The sequence below is a fragment of the Nycticebus coucang genome, chromosome 8, assembly GCF_027406575.1.
Source record: "Nycticebus coucang isolate mNycCou1 chromosome 8, mNycCou1.pri, whole genome shotgun sequence".
NCBI classification, from domain to species: domain Eukaryota; kingdom Metazoa; phylum Chordata; class Mammalia; order Primates; family Lorisidae; genus Nycticebus; species Nycticebus coucang.
In genome coordinates, this window is record NC_069787.1 from 98,730,131 (window position 1) to 98,746,742 (window position 16,612).

The 16,612-nt window shown below is 41.3% G+C and overlaps 1 protein-coding gene across 4 annotated transcripts in view; it reads right to left on the minus strand.

The window, feature by feature from the left end:
* The window catches only part of DCP1A (decapping mRNA 1A), a 61,481-nt gene that overhangs the window by 20,525 nt on the left and 24,344 nt on the right, over positions 1 to 16,612 (minus strand). For 2 of the 4 annotated variants that reach the window (XM_053599583.1, XM_053599582.1), the window contains exons 4-6: positions 12,496 to 12,562; positions 7,359 to 7,494; positions 1,157 to 1,270 (exon numbers count right to left, since the gene is read on the minus strand). In XM_053599583.1, coding sequence (XP_053455558.1) covers positions 1,157 to 1,270; positions 7,359 to 7,494; positions 12,496 to 12,562 — 317 coding nt within the window. The remainder of the gene's footprint in view (positions 1 to 1,156; positions 1,271 to 7,358; positions 7,495 to 12,495; positions 12,563 to 16,612) is intronic. The other 2 variants (XM_053599585.1, XM_053599584.1) reach the window with 1 other exon arrangement.

Sequence of the window (16,612 nt, forward strand, 5' to 3'; positions counted from 1 at the left end):
AAAAAAAAACAACCCAAAAAATACTATGGGTTTTACTTGGTATCTATTCCTTTATCAGACTATCAATTATGAAGAGAACGAATTAATTCAACAAATATTTACAATGTTAGATGCTAAGGATACAGCAATGAACAAGGCAGATAAAACTGCCTTTCCTGTGGAGCTTATATTTTGGTGTGCAGGAGAGACACAATGAATAAAGAAGAAAAACACAGGGTGGCGCCTGTGGCTCAGTCGGTAAGGCGCCGGCCCCATATACCGAGGGTCACGGGTTCAAACCTGGCCCCGGCCAAACTGCAACCAAAAAATAGCCGGGCGTTGTGGCGGGCGCCTGTAGTCCCAGCTACTCGGGAGGCTGAGGCAAGAGAATTGCTTAAGCCCAGGACTTGGAGGTTGCTGTGAGCTGTGTGAGGCCACAGCACTCTACCGAGGGCCATAAAGTGAGACTCTGTCTCTACAGAAAAAAAAAAGAAGAAAAACACAAACTATGTTAGATGGCTAGAAGTCTCAGTGAGAAAATAAAACACAAAAGGAGGATGGGAGGTGGGATGTGGTAGTTATTTTAAATAGGGTATTCAGAGAAGGCCTGACCTATATGGAGGGCATTTGAGATCTGAAGGAGAAAAAGCAGCAAGATCTGCAAGGAAAGAATTGTAGGCCAAGGTAACATCAAGTTCAAGGGCCTGTCCTGAGGCAGGAGCATGTCTGGCACAGTTGAGGAATGACATGAGAGTCGATGAAGATGGAGCCAAATAAGCAGGGCAGAGCAACAGATGAGGCCAGGAGTAGAGGCCAGATGGAGTAGGAGCTCATGGGCCACTGCCACCACCTTGGCTTTTCAGTGAGATTGGACAAGATGAAGAATGCCACAATCTGATTTGTGTTTTACCTTATGCTGGCTGCTGGTAACAGGTAAGGGAGCAGCAGTGGGCAAAATATGGGAGGTCAGATAGGAGTTTACTGCAAGATCCAATGACAGACAGTTTTGCACAGACCAAGGGAAACAGCCAGGGTAGATAGATTGTCATTATGTGGCTGCACATTTGGACCTTGACAGGTAAGTGCCAATTCAAACTTGCACTGCATTAAAACCCTTACAAAATGTTAGTCTTTGTCTTGTAACTTTGGACAAAGCTAAAGTTTTAGTTGTACAAACCTTATCTTGTGACCCGGAGGGTGTCTCTTCTAGCGTCTCAGTGCTTCCCACATTGGAGAGCTGAGTGCTTGGCTGTAACCCAGGGCTGGAGATATTTGAGTCACCCATCTGATTCTTAAAAAAATTAAAAGGAAAAATGTATGATGTGAAAGAAGTTTGCCATCTATTATTTGGCTTTCAAAACAGCATTTGAGGTTATCAGAAATGCTACTTAAAAAAATAACCAAAAAATCCCCCCTAATGCTTGCTGGGGGTGGGGGGACTCTCATGTAAATAACTTACACAATAAAAATTCTAGAATGCCGAGTCCCTAATTTTAGAAAACAGTGTTAGCCACAAATGTTAATTTTATATTTATGTGTCTACCACCACAATTAGGCTACAGAACAATTACATTAACCCCCAAAACTGCCCTGTTTTAGTTATGCCCTCCCTCAACTCCTGGCAATCAGGTCTGTTCTCTCTCATCATAGTTTTGTCTTTTCAAAAATGTCATATAAATGGATATAATTAGAATGCTAGCTTCTTTCATTTACCACAATTGTCTTTGAGATTCATATCCAACTCTTTGTTTGAGTTCATTCCTTTTTCTTTTTTTGAGACAGTCTCACTCTGTCGCCTTGGCTAGATACAGTAGTGTCAGCCTCCCTCATAGCAACCTCTCATTCCTGGGCTCCAGTGACCTCCTGCCTCAGCCATTCAAGTAGCTGGGACTACAGGCAATAGCCACAACACCTGGGTAATTTTTCTATTTTTTATTTTTTTTAGTTGATACCGGGTTTTGCTCTTACTATGGCTGCTTTTTTGTTTTTGTATTTTTTTTTAAGACAGTTGCCCAGGCTAGGGTGCTATGGCATCAGCCTGGTTGAGATACAGCAATATCAAACTCCTGGGCTCAAGGGATCCTCTGGTCTTAGCCTACCACGTAGCTGGGACTACATGCACCTGCCATAATGCCTGGCTAATTTTTCTATTTCTTTTAGTAGAGATGGGGTCTTGCTCTTGCTCAGGCTGGCCTTGAACTCCTAAACTCAAGTGATTGTGCCACCACAGGAGCCACCACAACAGACAACTCAGACATATTTTTGGAAGGATATATAAGTATTAGCAGTGATTATTTCTAGGCGGTAGAATTACAGGTAGTTCCTAAGTTACAAACATCTGACTAGTGTTATCAGATGCATTTAATGAATAGAGGCTATTATAGCTAATAGGTAAACATACCTGTTCCAACTTACACACAAACTCAAGAATAAACCTATAAAACCTATCTCGTTCATAACATGGGGATTACCTATATGGTAGTTTCTTCTCTTTGTTCACTATAATTTTTAAAATTTAATATAAATTTAAAAAAATTTTAAATTTAATATAAATTTTTAAAAACTTTTCTATAGTTAATAGGTATTGGATACATAATAAAAAAATGATGGTGTTTTAAAGAACAAAACCCCTGGGCTTTAAAAAATTTTTTTGTATAGGTTGGGTGCAATGGCTCATGCCTATAATCCTAGCATTCTGAGAAGCCGAGGTGGGTGGATTGCTTGAGCTCAGGAGTCTAAGATCAGCATAAGCAAGAGTCAGACCCTGTCTCTAAAAATCAGCTGGGCATTGTGGCAGGCACCTGTAGTCCCAGCTACTTGAGAGGCTCAGGCAAGAGGATCTCTTGAGCCAAAAAGTTTGAGGTTGCTGTGAGCTGTGACAGCATAGCACTGTACCCAGAGTGACAAAGTTAATACTCTGTCTAACAAACAAACAAATAAACAAAAAACCCAACTAAATAAAATAAAAATGGTAAAATTAGCTGGGCATTATAGTGGGCACCTACAGTCCCAGCTACTTGGGAAGCTGATGCAAAGAGAATTGCTTGAGCCCAAGAGTTTGAGGTTGCTGTGAGCTATGATGCCATGGCACTCTACCAAAGGGGATACAAAGTGAGACACTGTCTCAAAAATAAAAAAAAGAAAAATTAACCAGGCAAGGCAGCTCATGCCTATAATCCTAGCACTCTGAGAGACTGGGGTGGGTAGATTGTCTGAGCTTATGAGTTCGAGACCAGCCTGAGCCAGAGCAAGATCCCATCTCTAAAAATAGCTGGACATTGTGGCGGGTGCCTGTAGTCTCAGCTACCTGGGAGGCTAAGGCAAGAGTACTGCATGAGCCCAGGAGTTTGAGGTTGCTGTGAGCTATGAGACCACAGCACCCTAACCTGGGACAACAGAGTGAGACTCTGTTTCAAAATAAAAAAAAAAAAAATTGTTTTACAATTTATCAAAAACAAAGCAAACAAACAGAAAAGCCCCTACCAACATCCAGGATTATATCCTATGGGTAGAAGAAATTCAGAACGGGTCAATTGTAAAGGACTATGGTTTCAAACCATCTTTATTTTTGGGAAGAATTTCATTTCATTTTTACTTAGTAACTTAATCTCCATAAGATCAATAGCAACATGATTTCACTTGATACCAATATAACCTCAATCTTACACAGAAAATATACATGATTTTGTAGTAACTTTATACTTATTCAACTACCTGATAAACAAAGACTTTTCCTCAAAGTTCACTAGGGGCAACATGTCACAGTACGTGTAGAAAAATATAGTAACAGATAAGAGGGGTAGATTTTCCTATCAAGGCCATTTAAAAATATCCAGATTAATACAGGGGCACATATGATTCAGTTATATGGTTTTCTTTTGTAAATATTACAAAAATAAAGAGGATGGATAGGACAATAATTTTGGTTGTAAGGAAAATTCTTCCATAATATATTAACATAATAAATAAAATGTTGTCCATAGTTAGATTAAAATGAAACCTGTGGGGATTTGGTTAAGTCTTTGCTACGTACTTCATAATGTGTTGTTTCTGTTATTGCACACTGTAAATCGGTGGAGCTACCTTAGATAAATAAGCCTATCATCTACCACATAAAGTTGATATTAAAGTACTGTTGTAGGTGTGTCCTTCACCTAGGATATGTGCAATATACCTGTGCAAGGTACTCTAAACTATCTTTTTTTATGTTAAAAATATGAAACTTGGCCAGGTGCAGTGGCTCACACCTGTAATCCTAGCACTGAGAGGCTGAGGTGGGAGAATCAATTGAACTTAGGAGTTTGAGATCAGCCTGAGCAAGATTGAGACCCCATCTGTACCAAAAATAGAAAAAAATTAGCTGGGTGTTATAGTTGGTACCTGTAGTTCCAATTACACAGGAGGCTAAAGCAGGACTGCCTGAACCCAGGAGTCTGAGGCTGCTGTGAGCTAGGTTGACACTATGGTACTCTGGAAACAGAGTGAAACTCTGCCTTTAAAAAAAAAATAAATACACACACACACACACACACACACAAAAACAGATAAAGAGAAAATGCTTACTATAGACATTTATAATTTTAAAACAGTCTCTATTTTAAATGCCCATTCAAACATTATACACACCAGCCTATGGAGATTTAGAATTGGGATTAAATCCCAACACTGAGACTAACTTATCTGCCCTAGATTCTGCCAATCTCCAAAGTCTCTACCCAAAGATAAACAAACGGGCCATCTGGAACTATGAGGCAGCTGGGGGAAGCTCATCCAAATAATAAGACCCATGAATTCTTGGGTCACTGCTAATATCAACTTTATGTGGTAGATGATAGGCTTATTTATCTAAGGTAGCTCCACCGACTTACAGTGTGCAATAACAGAAACAACACATTATGAAGTACATAGCAAAGACTTAACCAAATCCCCACAGGTTTCATTTTAATCTAACTATAGACAACATTTTATTTATTATGTTAATATATTATGGAAGAATTTTCCTTACAACCAAAATTATTGTCCTATCCATCCTCTTTATTTTTGTAATATTTACAAAACTGAAATCAGTCAGGTTTTTAGACTACCTATTTGATCCTAGAGTTCCTGTAAAGCTTTGTGTACAAACACAAGGTCAGCCTTCCTTCTCTCTTTTTGTGGCCATTCACTTCTCAGCTTCCTGGACTATCAGTTCTTGTGGGCAGCACCTACAGTTCTTGTTTCACATGGTGCCTTGATCCAGCCATCACTCAGAATCAATGACAGAGCCCTGGATTTCTTAGTTACTCATAAAAATACAGAAAGTCCTCTCCAAACAAAACAAGGTGTCTATGTAAATAACTCAGATGTCATTAAGGGTTTGAGAGGGGATTTTGGGAATATAAGGTAACTTAAATTCAGAAAATGATTCTTGAAATTTATTCTCAATTTCCCGAGAATCAATGAATTTATTATAGAGATGACTGCCTTCCCTATATGTAATTTCCATACATTCATACGTTCGTACTAATTCTCTATGAGACATTGAGGGATTTGGTACAACTTGAAACTTCTCTAACATACATTTCTTTATCCAGGAGGTAGAACTTCCTTTGGTGTTTGAATGCAGAAGATTAATGTAGTTTACAGTGAATATGCCTCTCTTAGTTGAAAGAAACTACCTTCTAGAGTAACCTTTTTTTTTTGAAAGTGAGTCTCAAGCTGTTGCCCTGGGTAGAGTGCCCTGGCATAACTGCTCACAGTAACCTCAAACTCTTGGGCTTAAGCTATCCTCTTGCCTCAGCCTCCCAGGTAGCTGGACTACAGATGCCTGCCACAACATCTGGCTATTATTTGGTTATAGTTGTCATTGACAGTTGTCATACAGCAGGCCTGGGCTGTATTCGAACTGCCAGCCTCGGTGTATGTCGCTGGCACCTTAGCTGCTTGAGCTATAGGCGCCAAGGCTAGAATAACTTTTTTTTTTTTTTTTTGAGACAGAGTCTTACTGTGCCACCCTCAGTAAAGTGCCGTGGTGTCTCAGCTCACAGGAACTTCAAACTCTTGGGCTTAAGCAATTCTCTTGCCTCAGCCTCCCAAGCAGTTGGGACTACAGGTGCCTGCCACAATGCCCGGCTATTTCTCAGTTGCAATTGTCACTGTTTCATAGGCCTGGGCTGGGCTTGAACCCACCAGCTTCAGTGTATGTGGCTGGCGCCCTAGTCACTGAGCTATGGGCGCTGAGCCCCAGAGTAACTTTCTTCTAAGTTTGTTCCCTAAACTCCAGATTCTAGAGAAGTTAAAGGGTAGTATGTAAAATATGCTCCTATAGTCAAATCAATTGGGAACTGATGTTACTGTTTGATTTATTGTGGGACTGTTCTGTCTTAAGCACCGTAAAGTTCTATGAAGAAGAGGGGTAGAGGAGTCTTGTTAATATTTCCTTGACCCATTCGACCAACTTGAAACTTTTTAAAGGGTCATCTATTAAAAACCTAGAAGCTAATGTTATTGCAGAATTATTTGGGAAACTGAGTCTTAGTGCTTTTCATAGTTTGTTTCTTGACATTTTGGTGAGGTGAGGATGAAAATAGAAAGGAAAACACTTAACCCAATGTTTAATGGAGATCAAGGTGACAAGGAGAACTCTACGACAATACAGTAGATCACTAGAGAGCTTTAGTCTCACTCTAATGACTCATGGGCCTATCAGGTGCCAAGTAAAAAGCCAAGACAGCACCATAGGCACAAAATTTGAAGACACATCATGAAAAGTCCACTGTTTGGGCACATTGTGGACAGTTTGTAAGCATGTGGTGAATAAATTCACTAATGCACCACAATTTCCATTTTATTCAACTTTTGAGAGAACACGTTATCAGTTAATTTATAAACTAAAATGCAAGACAGAAGAGAAAGAAAACACTGAATTTCAGAAAAACTTAAAATTGTGATGCTTAATGAAGGCTATGTACCTAATATCAATTATAGATCATAAACGTACCTTTTAGTATTATGGGATACGAATTATTAGAATACCTTCCAAAGCCTATATAAATTTCTAAAACCACTAAGCACCTAAATGGACACTGTAGTGGTTAAGAGGCCATAGCTTTTCTGGAACTATGTGCTGTGGGCTAACTTTTGTATTCTAAGACCATTTTCTCCTATAGTAATTTTTCAAGAGTAGAAAAAGAACACTGTAAAGTTTCCTGCCAGAACAAGTACTCTGAGGTAACTTTCCTTATTTTTTAGGCTTAAAATTTTAAGACATTTAAGACACACTTTCTTTTTGAGCTAATTATTTCTGCTGGCCCTAAAGATGACTCCCCTCGTCCATAAGCTTCCTGCAGGGCTTCTCCTCCCCTTTTGGTCTTCCCTGGTCAGCACCCAGAGAGCCTCACCCTCTCGTACTCATCCTTGGCTCTGCTCAGCATCTCCAGGATGTCGATGGGCCTGTGGTCGCTGCAGCCATTGGCCTGGCTGGGGCTCTGTTTATCCCGAGCTTGCTGGGATCTTCGTGTCTCCTCTTCCACCACACTAGAGGAAGAGAACTAGGTTTTAGAAAGGCCTCTTTAGACACAATCTGACTCAAATCTCTTTTGGTGTCCATCTTCCATGGATACACTAAGAAAGTCACATTATGACACCGTCCTTACAAAACATAACACTGTACCTCAGTTAACTCATTATAAGAACATATGATCCACCATTCACCACCTCACTCACAATAGTGCCAATCAATACATTTTACCTTTAAAAGGACAAAAACACAGAATTTCTTCCTGGAGTTGGTATAAGTAGAACCATTAAAAACTCTAAAGTATCTCTTTTTTTCCTAGAATTACCTCAAAAATCAAATTAACTGGTAAAGTAAATTTTAAAGTGGACAATGCTTCTGAACCAAGGAGCAAAGAATTAAAAAAAAAAAAAAAAGACAAAAAAAGGAAAAATGAAAGTGAACAATGCCGTGAAGACATAGGAAGGCTATATAGCTGTGGAAAGTTTATAATGAACACTGAACTAGCTTCTTGAAAATAGAGATCTTGGTGAATCTTTAAAAGCTGACAGCAGCACTATAAGCAAACAAAAGGTTTCCCCTATTTTTCCTCTTAAAAATCACTAAGTGTGGCCAGGTGAGGTGGTTCGCATCTGGAATCCTAGCTTGTGGGAGGACTGCTTGAGCTTGGGAGTTCAAGACCATCCTCAGCAAGAGTGAGACCCCATCTCTACTAAAAATAGAAAACGTTAGCTGGGCATCACAGCAGGCATCTGTAGTCCCAGCTACTCAAGAAGCTGAGGCAGGAGAACTGCTTGAACCTGTGAGTTTGAGGTTGCTGTGAGCTAGGCTGATACCATGGCACCCTAGTTTGGGCAACAGAGTGAGACTCTGTCTCAAAAAAAGAAAAAAAAAAAATTACTAAATGGATGATGAAGCTAGGGTAGTTGTGGAAATGCTCTTTATTTTGACTGATGGCAGCTTAAGCTATTTCTTCACTTGAAAATTGATAAAGCAAGAAAAGAATGCCTTTGATAGGATCAGGGCCTTCAAATCCATCTGTGGGCTTTCATTTTTAAAGAACAACTCCTCGGGCAGCGCCTGTGGCTCAGTTGGTAAGGCTCCGGCCCCATATACCAAGGGTGGTGGGTTCAAACCCAGCCCCGGCTGAACTGCAACCAAAAAATAGGTGGGCGTTGTGGCGGGCACCTGTAGTCCCAGCTACTCGGGAGGCTGAGGCAAGAGAATTGCTTAAGCCCAGGAGTTGGAGGTTGCTGTGAGCTGTGTGATGTCATGGCACTCTACCGAGGGCCATAAAGTGAGACTCTGTCTCTACAAAAAAAACAACAAAAACAAAAACAAAAAATAAAGAACAACTCCTCTCTACCACATAGAAAGATCTGAAGCAATTAGACCAAAATATTAGAAGGGTGAGAAGAATAGATATTTTGTTACTTCCTATATTTTTGTTTAAGCTTGAAATAAATAAATTTAATAAGGCAACTAATCTTTATTTTTTAAGATTTATGGGCACAGCCTCAACTTCTAATTAATTACGATAACTAATAATTTTCTAGATGATGATGACCGGCAATAAAACAATTCTGTAATAAAAGGTTTATTTTTATGGAATAAGAGATACAGGACAAGAACAGGCCACTCAGTCTCAATTCATGACTTTAAAAATCCAGCTCGGGAACTTCCATTAAAAACTCTGGGCTAGGCTCAGCGCCTGTAGCTCAGTGGCTAGGGCGCCAGCCACATACACCAGAGATGATGGGTTCAAACCCAGCCCAGGCCTGCCAAACAACGTCAACTACAACCAAAAAATAGCTGGGTGTTGTGGTGGGCACTTGTAGTCCCAGCTACTTGGGAGGCTGAGGCAAGAGAATTGGAGTTGGAGGTTGCTGTGAGCTGTGATGCCTAGGTACTCTACAGAGGGCAACATAATGAGACTCTGTCTCAAAAACAAACAAAACAAAAAACAACCCCCGCCACCCAAAACACTGGGGTAAATAAAACAGATCTTTTTAAAAATAGCAGAGTCAGCCAGGAGCGGTGGTTCATGCTGTAATCCTAGCATTCAGAGAGACTGAGGCAGGTGGATTGCTTGAGCTCATTGGTTCGAGACCAGCCTGAGCAGAAGCAAGACCTGGTCTCTACTAAAAATAGAAAAACTGAAGCATGATGATTGCTTGAGCTCGAGTTGGAGCTATGTGAGCTATGACGCCACAGCACTCTACCCAGGGCAACAGATTGAGACTGTCTCAAAAAAAAAAAAAAAATAGCAGAGTCATAGTTTTGGCGGGTGTGGTGACTCATGCCTATAATTCCAGCACTTTGGGAGGCTGAGGTGGGAGGAATGCTTGAGGCCAGGAGTTTGAGACTACCCTGGGGAGCATAGCAAGACCCTATCTCTACTAAAAAGAAAAAAATTGGCCAGAAATGGTGGTACAGGCCTGTAGCCCCAGTTACTCAGGAGACTAAGGCACGAGGATTGCTTGAGCTCAGGGCTTGGGAGTTTGCAGTGAGCTATGATTACACCACTGTACTCCAGCCTGGATGACAGAGCAAGATCAACTCTCAAAACAAAGAAATTTTGGGCGGCGCCTGTGGCTGAAAGGAGTGGGGTGCCGGTCCCATATGCTGGAGATGGTGGGTTCAAGCCTGGCCCCGGCCAAAAACTGTAAAAAAAAAAACAAAGAAATTTTAAATTAGAAGAGGCCTCTGAGTCTAAACCCTATTTGAGTAAGAGTCTCTTCCACACTACCCTTTAGAGCTTCTGCTTTCAGCAGCAGTGAACTCTATAAGATGGCTTCTTCCACAGGTGAACAATAGTGATTTTAATCAATATCACAGATCCAGTCCAGGTCAGGGAAGAACTGAATACCAGCATGGCCAAGACAGCAATATGGCAGGAGGCAGGTGGAAAACAGGCTGTGTGAGAGTCCTTTATGAAGATCGATTTAGGCAGATGTGGCCTATAACTGAGTATTAAGTAAACAAGTCATATTTTCAGAAGAATCTCTTACCAAAAAAAAAAAAAGTGATCATCAAGTAAATGGCTTTATTGAAAAAGTTTTCTTTTTTTAGAATTTGTATTCAAAAAAGAAAATGTGATTCTAGAGAGCCAATACTTTTTCAAATATGAGTAACTGTAAGTCCATAGGGAATAATGCCCTCAAGGGTACACATGGTAAAGTAATAAACACGGGCCTGCCCTGCAAGCTCATAGCAAGAACAGAGAAAAACATCCAATCAGGACACATTAGTAGTCCTGGATCATAGCTTGGCAGTAGCCATGTGTACCTTCTTTTAAAATGCAAACATACCCAGAAGTGAGTTTTTGAGGTAATTACTTATTTATAATTTTATGAGTTTTAAATTAGACTATAAAAAAAATTGACGACTATTTTCTTCCAAACATGTAAAAACCTCGCAGTAGGGCAAAGGGAATTTTGATTTGGTAAGAGGGGGAAGAGAGGTTCACACTTCTGAGGATATTCAGGCAAAAACTGAAAAGGAAGGCAGAGTGCAACATAACAGCCTGCCCATTGCAGCATTTTGTCCAGAGCTCTGCAGCCCCTCAGCACCCCCAGAACTACAATGTCTTGGGCTCCTGAAACCATATTTGCAGTTCATCAAGATAGACAGGGTACACCAGAGGTGGTTTCTACAGGCTAGTTTGAGAAAGGACAATGAACTACCTTTTAGAACATTAATTCAATGAAAATTATTTTCTATATTTGAAGTTTCCGAGTTACAAAAAATCCACTGGAGACTGCAAAGCCTAGAGTCTGTGTCAATTTCACTTGACGGAATTAAACATGGATGTGTGTAGGAGTTCTCCACCAGGCTATCAAATACAGTACCACTTGTTACAGTGGAAATTTGTACAGAACCTAAGACAGAATCACTGCATGTATATGCTGGCAAGGCTGTGTACCGGATATAGACAATATCCTCTGGATCTAGACCGTTTGGCAGCCACTAACCTTCATGTTCAACAGTAAGGTTCTGGTTCAGTTATGAACTGTCTATACAATTGGATACAATGAAATCATTATAAATAATATGGAGGAAAATATTATGCCCTGAAAAAATGCTATTGACATGAAAAGCAGTATATACAGTATGATCCTTTTTTTTTAAGACACAGAGTCTTTTTTTTTTTTTGAGACAGAGCCTCAAGCTATCGCCCTGGGTAGAGTGCCGTGGCGTCACACAGCTCACAGCAACCTCCAACTCCTGGGCTCAAGCGATTCTCTTGCCTCAGCCTCTCAGGTAGATGGGATTACAGGCGTCCACCACAACACCCGGCTATATTTTTGGCTGCAACCGTCGTTGTTTGGCGGCCCGGGGCTGGATTCGAACTCGCCAGCTCAGGTGTATGTGGCTGGCGCCTTAGCCGCTTGAGCCGCAGGCGCTGAGCCAGTATGATCCTATTTTTGTAAAAAACCATCACGCACATCTACTTAATGTACAGATAGAAATAAAGACTGGTAGGAAATAGACTGAAATGCACACTGGGAGTAATAAGATTATATAACTTTAGAATTTTTTTTTTTAGACAGAGCCTCAAGCTGTTGCCCTGGGTAGAGTGCTGTGGCATCACTGCTCACAGCAACCTCAAACTCCTGGGCTCAAACGATTCTCCTGCCTCTGCCTCCCAAATAGCTGGGGCTACAGGCACCCGCAACAACACCCGGCTATTTTTGGTTGCAGCTGTCATTGTTGTTTGGCAGGCCTGGGCTGGATTTGAACCCACCAGCTCAGGTATATGCGGCTGGCGCCTTAGCCACATATACCACAGGTGCTGAGCCTACCTTTAGAATTTTTAAGCTTTTCTGCTTTTTAAAAGTTTCTGGCAATGAAAAGAAATCAAGGGATTATCGTTTCTCAGCCTTTTGGCTAAGATCAAGCGTAGGAAACCAAGGGGAAATACATGAGTTAATAGACTTAGTAACAAAGAAAAGTGGGGAGGGAACTTTTCATTTCTCATATACCATCAATTAAATCTACGAAATAAAATAAATACTTACTCAGCCATGAGTTTTGCTATCCGGTGACAGTCATTCTTGTCATAAAACCAGATACTGTATATTGACACTTGAAAAACAAAGAAAAAAAAAGATAAGGGGAAAAGAGGTTTCAGCATTTGGGTATATGTAAATAATATATTATCAACATGGAATGCCAGTGAATTTACCATCAGATCCTCAAATTATTAATAGTCCTTCTAAAGAAAAAAAAATCCCCTCCAAAACTGGTTCAATAAAATCAGGACAGGTAAGACAATCAGATAAAAATTGCAAAAAATAACTGGTTTTAGGCATTATTATGGAGATCACACTGAACCTAAGATGCAATTTAGGTGTTTATATATTACCCAGAAAACAAAAAGCTGCCAATTAAACTAAGATTCGATTAAACTGACTGTAGGATCAGTTTAAATGAATGATACACAATGATATTAAAATGTAAAAATGTCTTAATTATTAAAAACCAAGTTCACTGGCTAACCAGACACCAGAATCTTTGAGTCTCTTGAAACTTAAAATATAGAATTAAAAAACAAGAACTATCTCCACATCCATCCTATGACTGTTTACATGTGAAATGGACTGAGGCTCAGATGATCATATGTCTTTTTCCCATCTTTTTTATTTTCAGTATGGTGATAAAGACACAGAAAGCTCTTAGGCTGGCATGGTGGTTCCTAGCACTCTGGGAGGCCGAGGCAGGAGGAATGTTTGAGTTCTGGATTCAAGACCAGCCTGAGCAAGAGTGAAACCCTGCCTCTACTAAAACAGAAACATTAGCTAGGCATGGTGGCACATGCCTGTAGACTCAGTTACTTAGGAAGCTTCCCCGTCCCTAACCCCTGGTAAATGCGAGCCTGTTCTCTATTTCTACAATGCTGTCATTTGAAGAATGTTACATAAATGCAGGAGAATCATTTAAGCCCAGAAGTTTGAGGTTGCAGTGAGCTATGATCACGCTATTGTGCTCTAGCCTGGGTGACAGAGTGAGACCTTGTCTCAAAAAAAAAAAAAAAGGGTGGCACCTGTGGCTCAGTGGGTAGGGTGCCGGCCCCATATACCGAGCGAGGGTGGCGGTTCAAACCTGGCCTCGGCTAAAATTGCAACAACAACAACAAAAAATAGCCGGGCCTTGTGGCAGGCACCTGTGGTCCTGCTACTCGGGAGGCTGAGGCAAGAGAATCGCCTAAGCCCAGGAGTTGGAGGTTGCTGTGAGCTGTGTGAAGCCATGGCACTACCGAGGGCCATAAAGTGAGACTCTGTCTCTACAATTAAAAAAAAAAAAAAAAAAAAGGAAAATACAAATGCTAGTAAAAAAACTTTAAATTAAAAATCCTTTTTATACCTATTATCTGAACTCCTATATACTAATTTACAAAGCCATTGCTAATAAAAGGCATTTTAATGCAAATTATTTGTCTTACCCTGAATAAAGGCCATTATTCCACAAAAGACTTCATGGCAAATCCTAACTTTTTTTGAGACATATTTTTTTTGAGATAGTTTCATTATGTCGCCCTCAGTAGAGTGCTATGGTATCATAGCTCATAGCAACCTCAAACTCTTGGGCTTAGATGATTCTCTTGCCTCAGCCTCCCAAGTAGCTGGGACTATACACACCCACTACAACACCTGGCTACTTTTTGGTTGCAGTTGTCATTGTTGTTTAATGGGCCCGGGCCTGGCTACAAACCGCTGGGCTTGAACATGCCAGCCTTGGTGCATGTGGCTGACGCCTTACTCACTGAACTACAGGTGCCGAGCCCAAATCATAACTTTCTTTTTTTTTTTTTTGAGACAGAGCTTCAAGCTGTTGCCCTGGGTAGAGTGCCGTGGCATCATAGCTCACAGCAACCTCAAACTCCTGGGCTCAAGCGAGTCTGCTGTCTCCGCCTCCCAAGTAGCTGGGACTACAGGCACCCGCCACAACGCCCAGCTATTTTTTGGTTGCAGCCATCATTGTTGTTTGGTGGGTCCGGGCTGGATTCGAACCCGCCAGCTCAGGTGTATGTGGCTGGTGCCTTAGCTGCTTGAGCCACAGGTGCCGAGCCCCAAATCATAACTTTAAAAGTTCATTTCTCAATAGAAACAAATGTTTGTTAACTAATCTCAATGACTGATGATTGCGACAGGGGGTACCTCTGTTGGCCCAGGATAGATCGAAGTGGCATTGTCATAGCTCACCACAATTTCAAACTCCAGAGCTCCAGCAATCATCCTGCCTCAATCACCCAAGTGGTTGGGACTACAGGCATACACCATGCCTGGCTGATTTGTAAATTTTTTTGTGAGATGATGTCTTACTGTTGCTCAGGCTGGTCTCAAACTCCTAGCCTCACTTGATCCTCTTGCTCTGGCCTCCCACAGTGCTAAGATTACAGGGTTATGGGTGTGAGCCACCACACCCAGGCAGAAAGAAAAGTTTTTTTTTTTTGACAGAATCTCGCTCTGGATAGACTGCATTGTCATCATTATAGCTCACTGCAACCTTAAACTCTTGGGCTCAAGTGATCTTCCTGCCTCAGCCTCCTGAGTAGTTGGGACTACAGGTGTGTGCCACCATGCATGGCTAATTTTTCTTTCTTTCTTTCTTTGTTTTTTTTTAAAGACAGAGGCTCAAGCTGTTGAGGCTTGAGAGTGCCATGGCATCACAGCTCACAGCAACCTCCAACTCCTGGGCTCAAGCGATTCTCCTGCCTCTGCCTCCCAAGTAGCTAGACTATAGGTGCCCGCCACAACTCCCAGCTATTTTTGGTTGCAGCCTTCATTGTTGTTTGGTGGGCCTGGCCTGGATTCAAACCTGCCAGCTAAGGTGTATATGGCTGGCGCCTTAGCCGCTTGAGCCACAGGCGCCAAGCCATAATTTTTCTATTTACTGTAGAGATGCGGTTGTGCTTTTGCTCAGACTGGTCTCAAACTCCTGAGCTCAGGCCATCCTCCTGTCTCTGCCTTCTGGAGAGTTAAGATTATAGGCGTGAGCCACCTTACCCAGCCCAGAAATAAAAGCTTAATTGGATTTTTCTGTTATTACAGAGTGCATTAAAATATTATTGACGTGGGCGGCGCCTGTGGCTCACTGGGTAGGGCGCTGGCCCCATATACCGAGGGTGGAGGGTTCAAACCAGGCCCCAGCCAAACTGCAACAAAAAAATAGATGGCTGTTGTGGTGGGCGCCTATAGTCCCAGCTACTGGGGAGGCTGAGGCAAGAGAATCGCCTAAGCCAAGGAGCTGGAGGTTGTTGTGAGCTGTGTGACGCCACAGCACTCTACTGAGGGCGATAAAGTGAGACTGTCGCTACAAAAAAAAAAAAAAAATTATTGATGTGCAGAATGAGTGAATGGCTCCATTTTAATCAATGAAAAGAAAGAGTTTTTTTCCCTACCCTATTTATAAGGTGGCTTCTCTGGCAGGGATAGTCTCTAATCACACTAAAACTGTGCTAAACCTTTGGAGCCTGTGTCTGGCCATGTGTCCTGCAGGTGACTATACTACCTGAAGGCAGTCTAGATGGATCAGTCTGAGTCTTCAGTCTGCACTGAATAGTTTCCTAAGTTTAGAATCCATTTTTTTTTTTTTTTTGCAGTTTTTGGCCAGGGCCAGGTTTGAACCCTCCACCTCCAGTATATAGGGCCAGCGCCCTACTCCTTTGAGCCACAGGCGCTGCCCCTAGAATCCATTTTTATAGTACCTCTTTTGTTCAGAGAATTTCAAAACACTAAGAGTGCTTCAAACAGAATCAAACTTCAATGAATAACTAGTAATTTTGGAATGTTTTACATGATGTACGTCAACAAATTCATTTAGCTTTGACATCTCAACAGAAGGAACACAGAAGCAGCCTTGTTACAGAGGAGATAATTACTAAGCATTAACTACCACAGAGATTTAGTTATGTTTAGTAGCTAAGGCTTGCTCCAACATAGAGGAAATCAGATCAGGGCTTTGAAAAGATTCTATATATGGCAATTACACATGACCACCTTTCTTGAAATATGCCTCTTCAAACACCCTAACACCAAAGTCCAAAAACAAAGGATTCCAGTTCCCCCCTTATTAACCATATAGTGTATATATGTACTCAGTCATATAATTTACAGTGATCAGAAAAAGTTTATG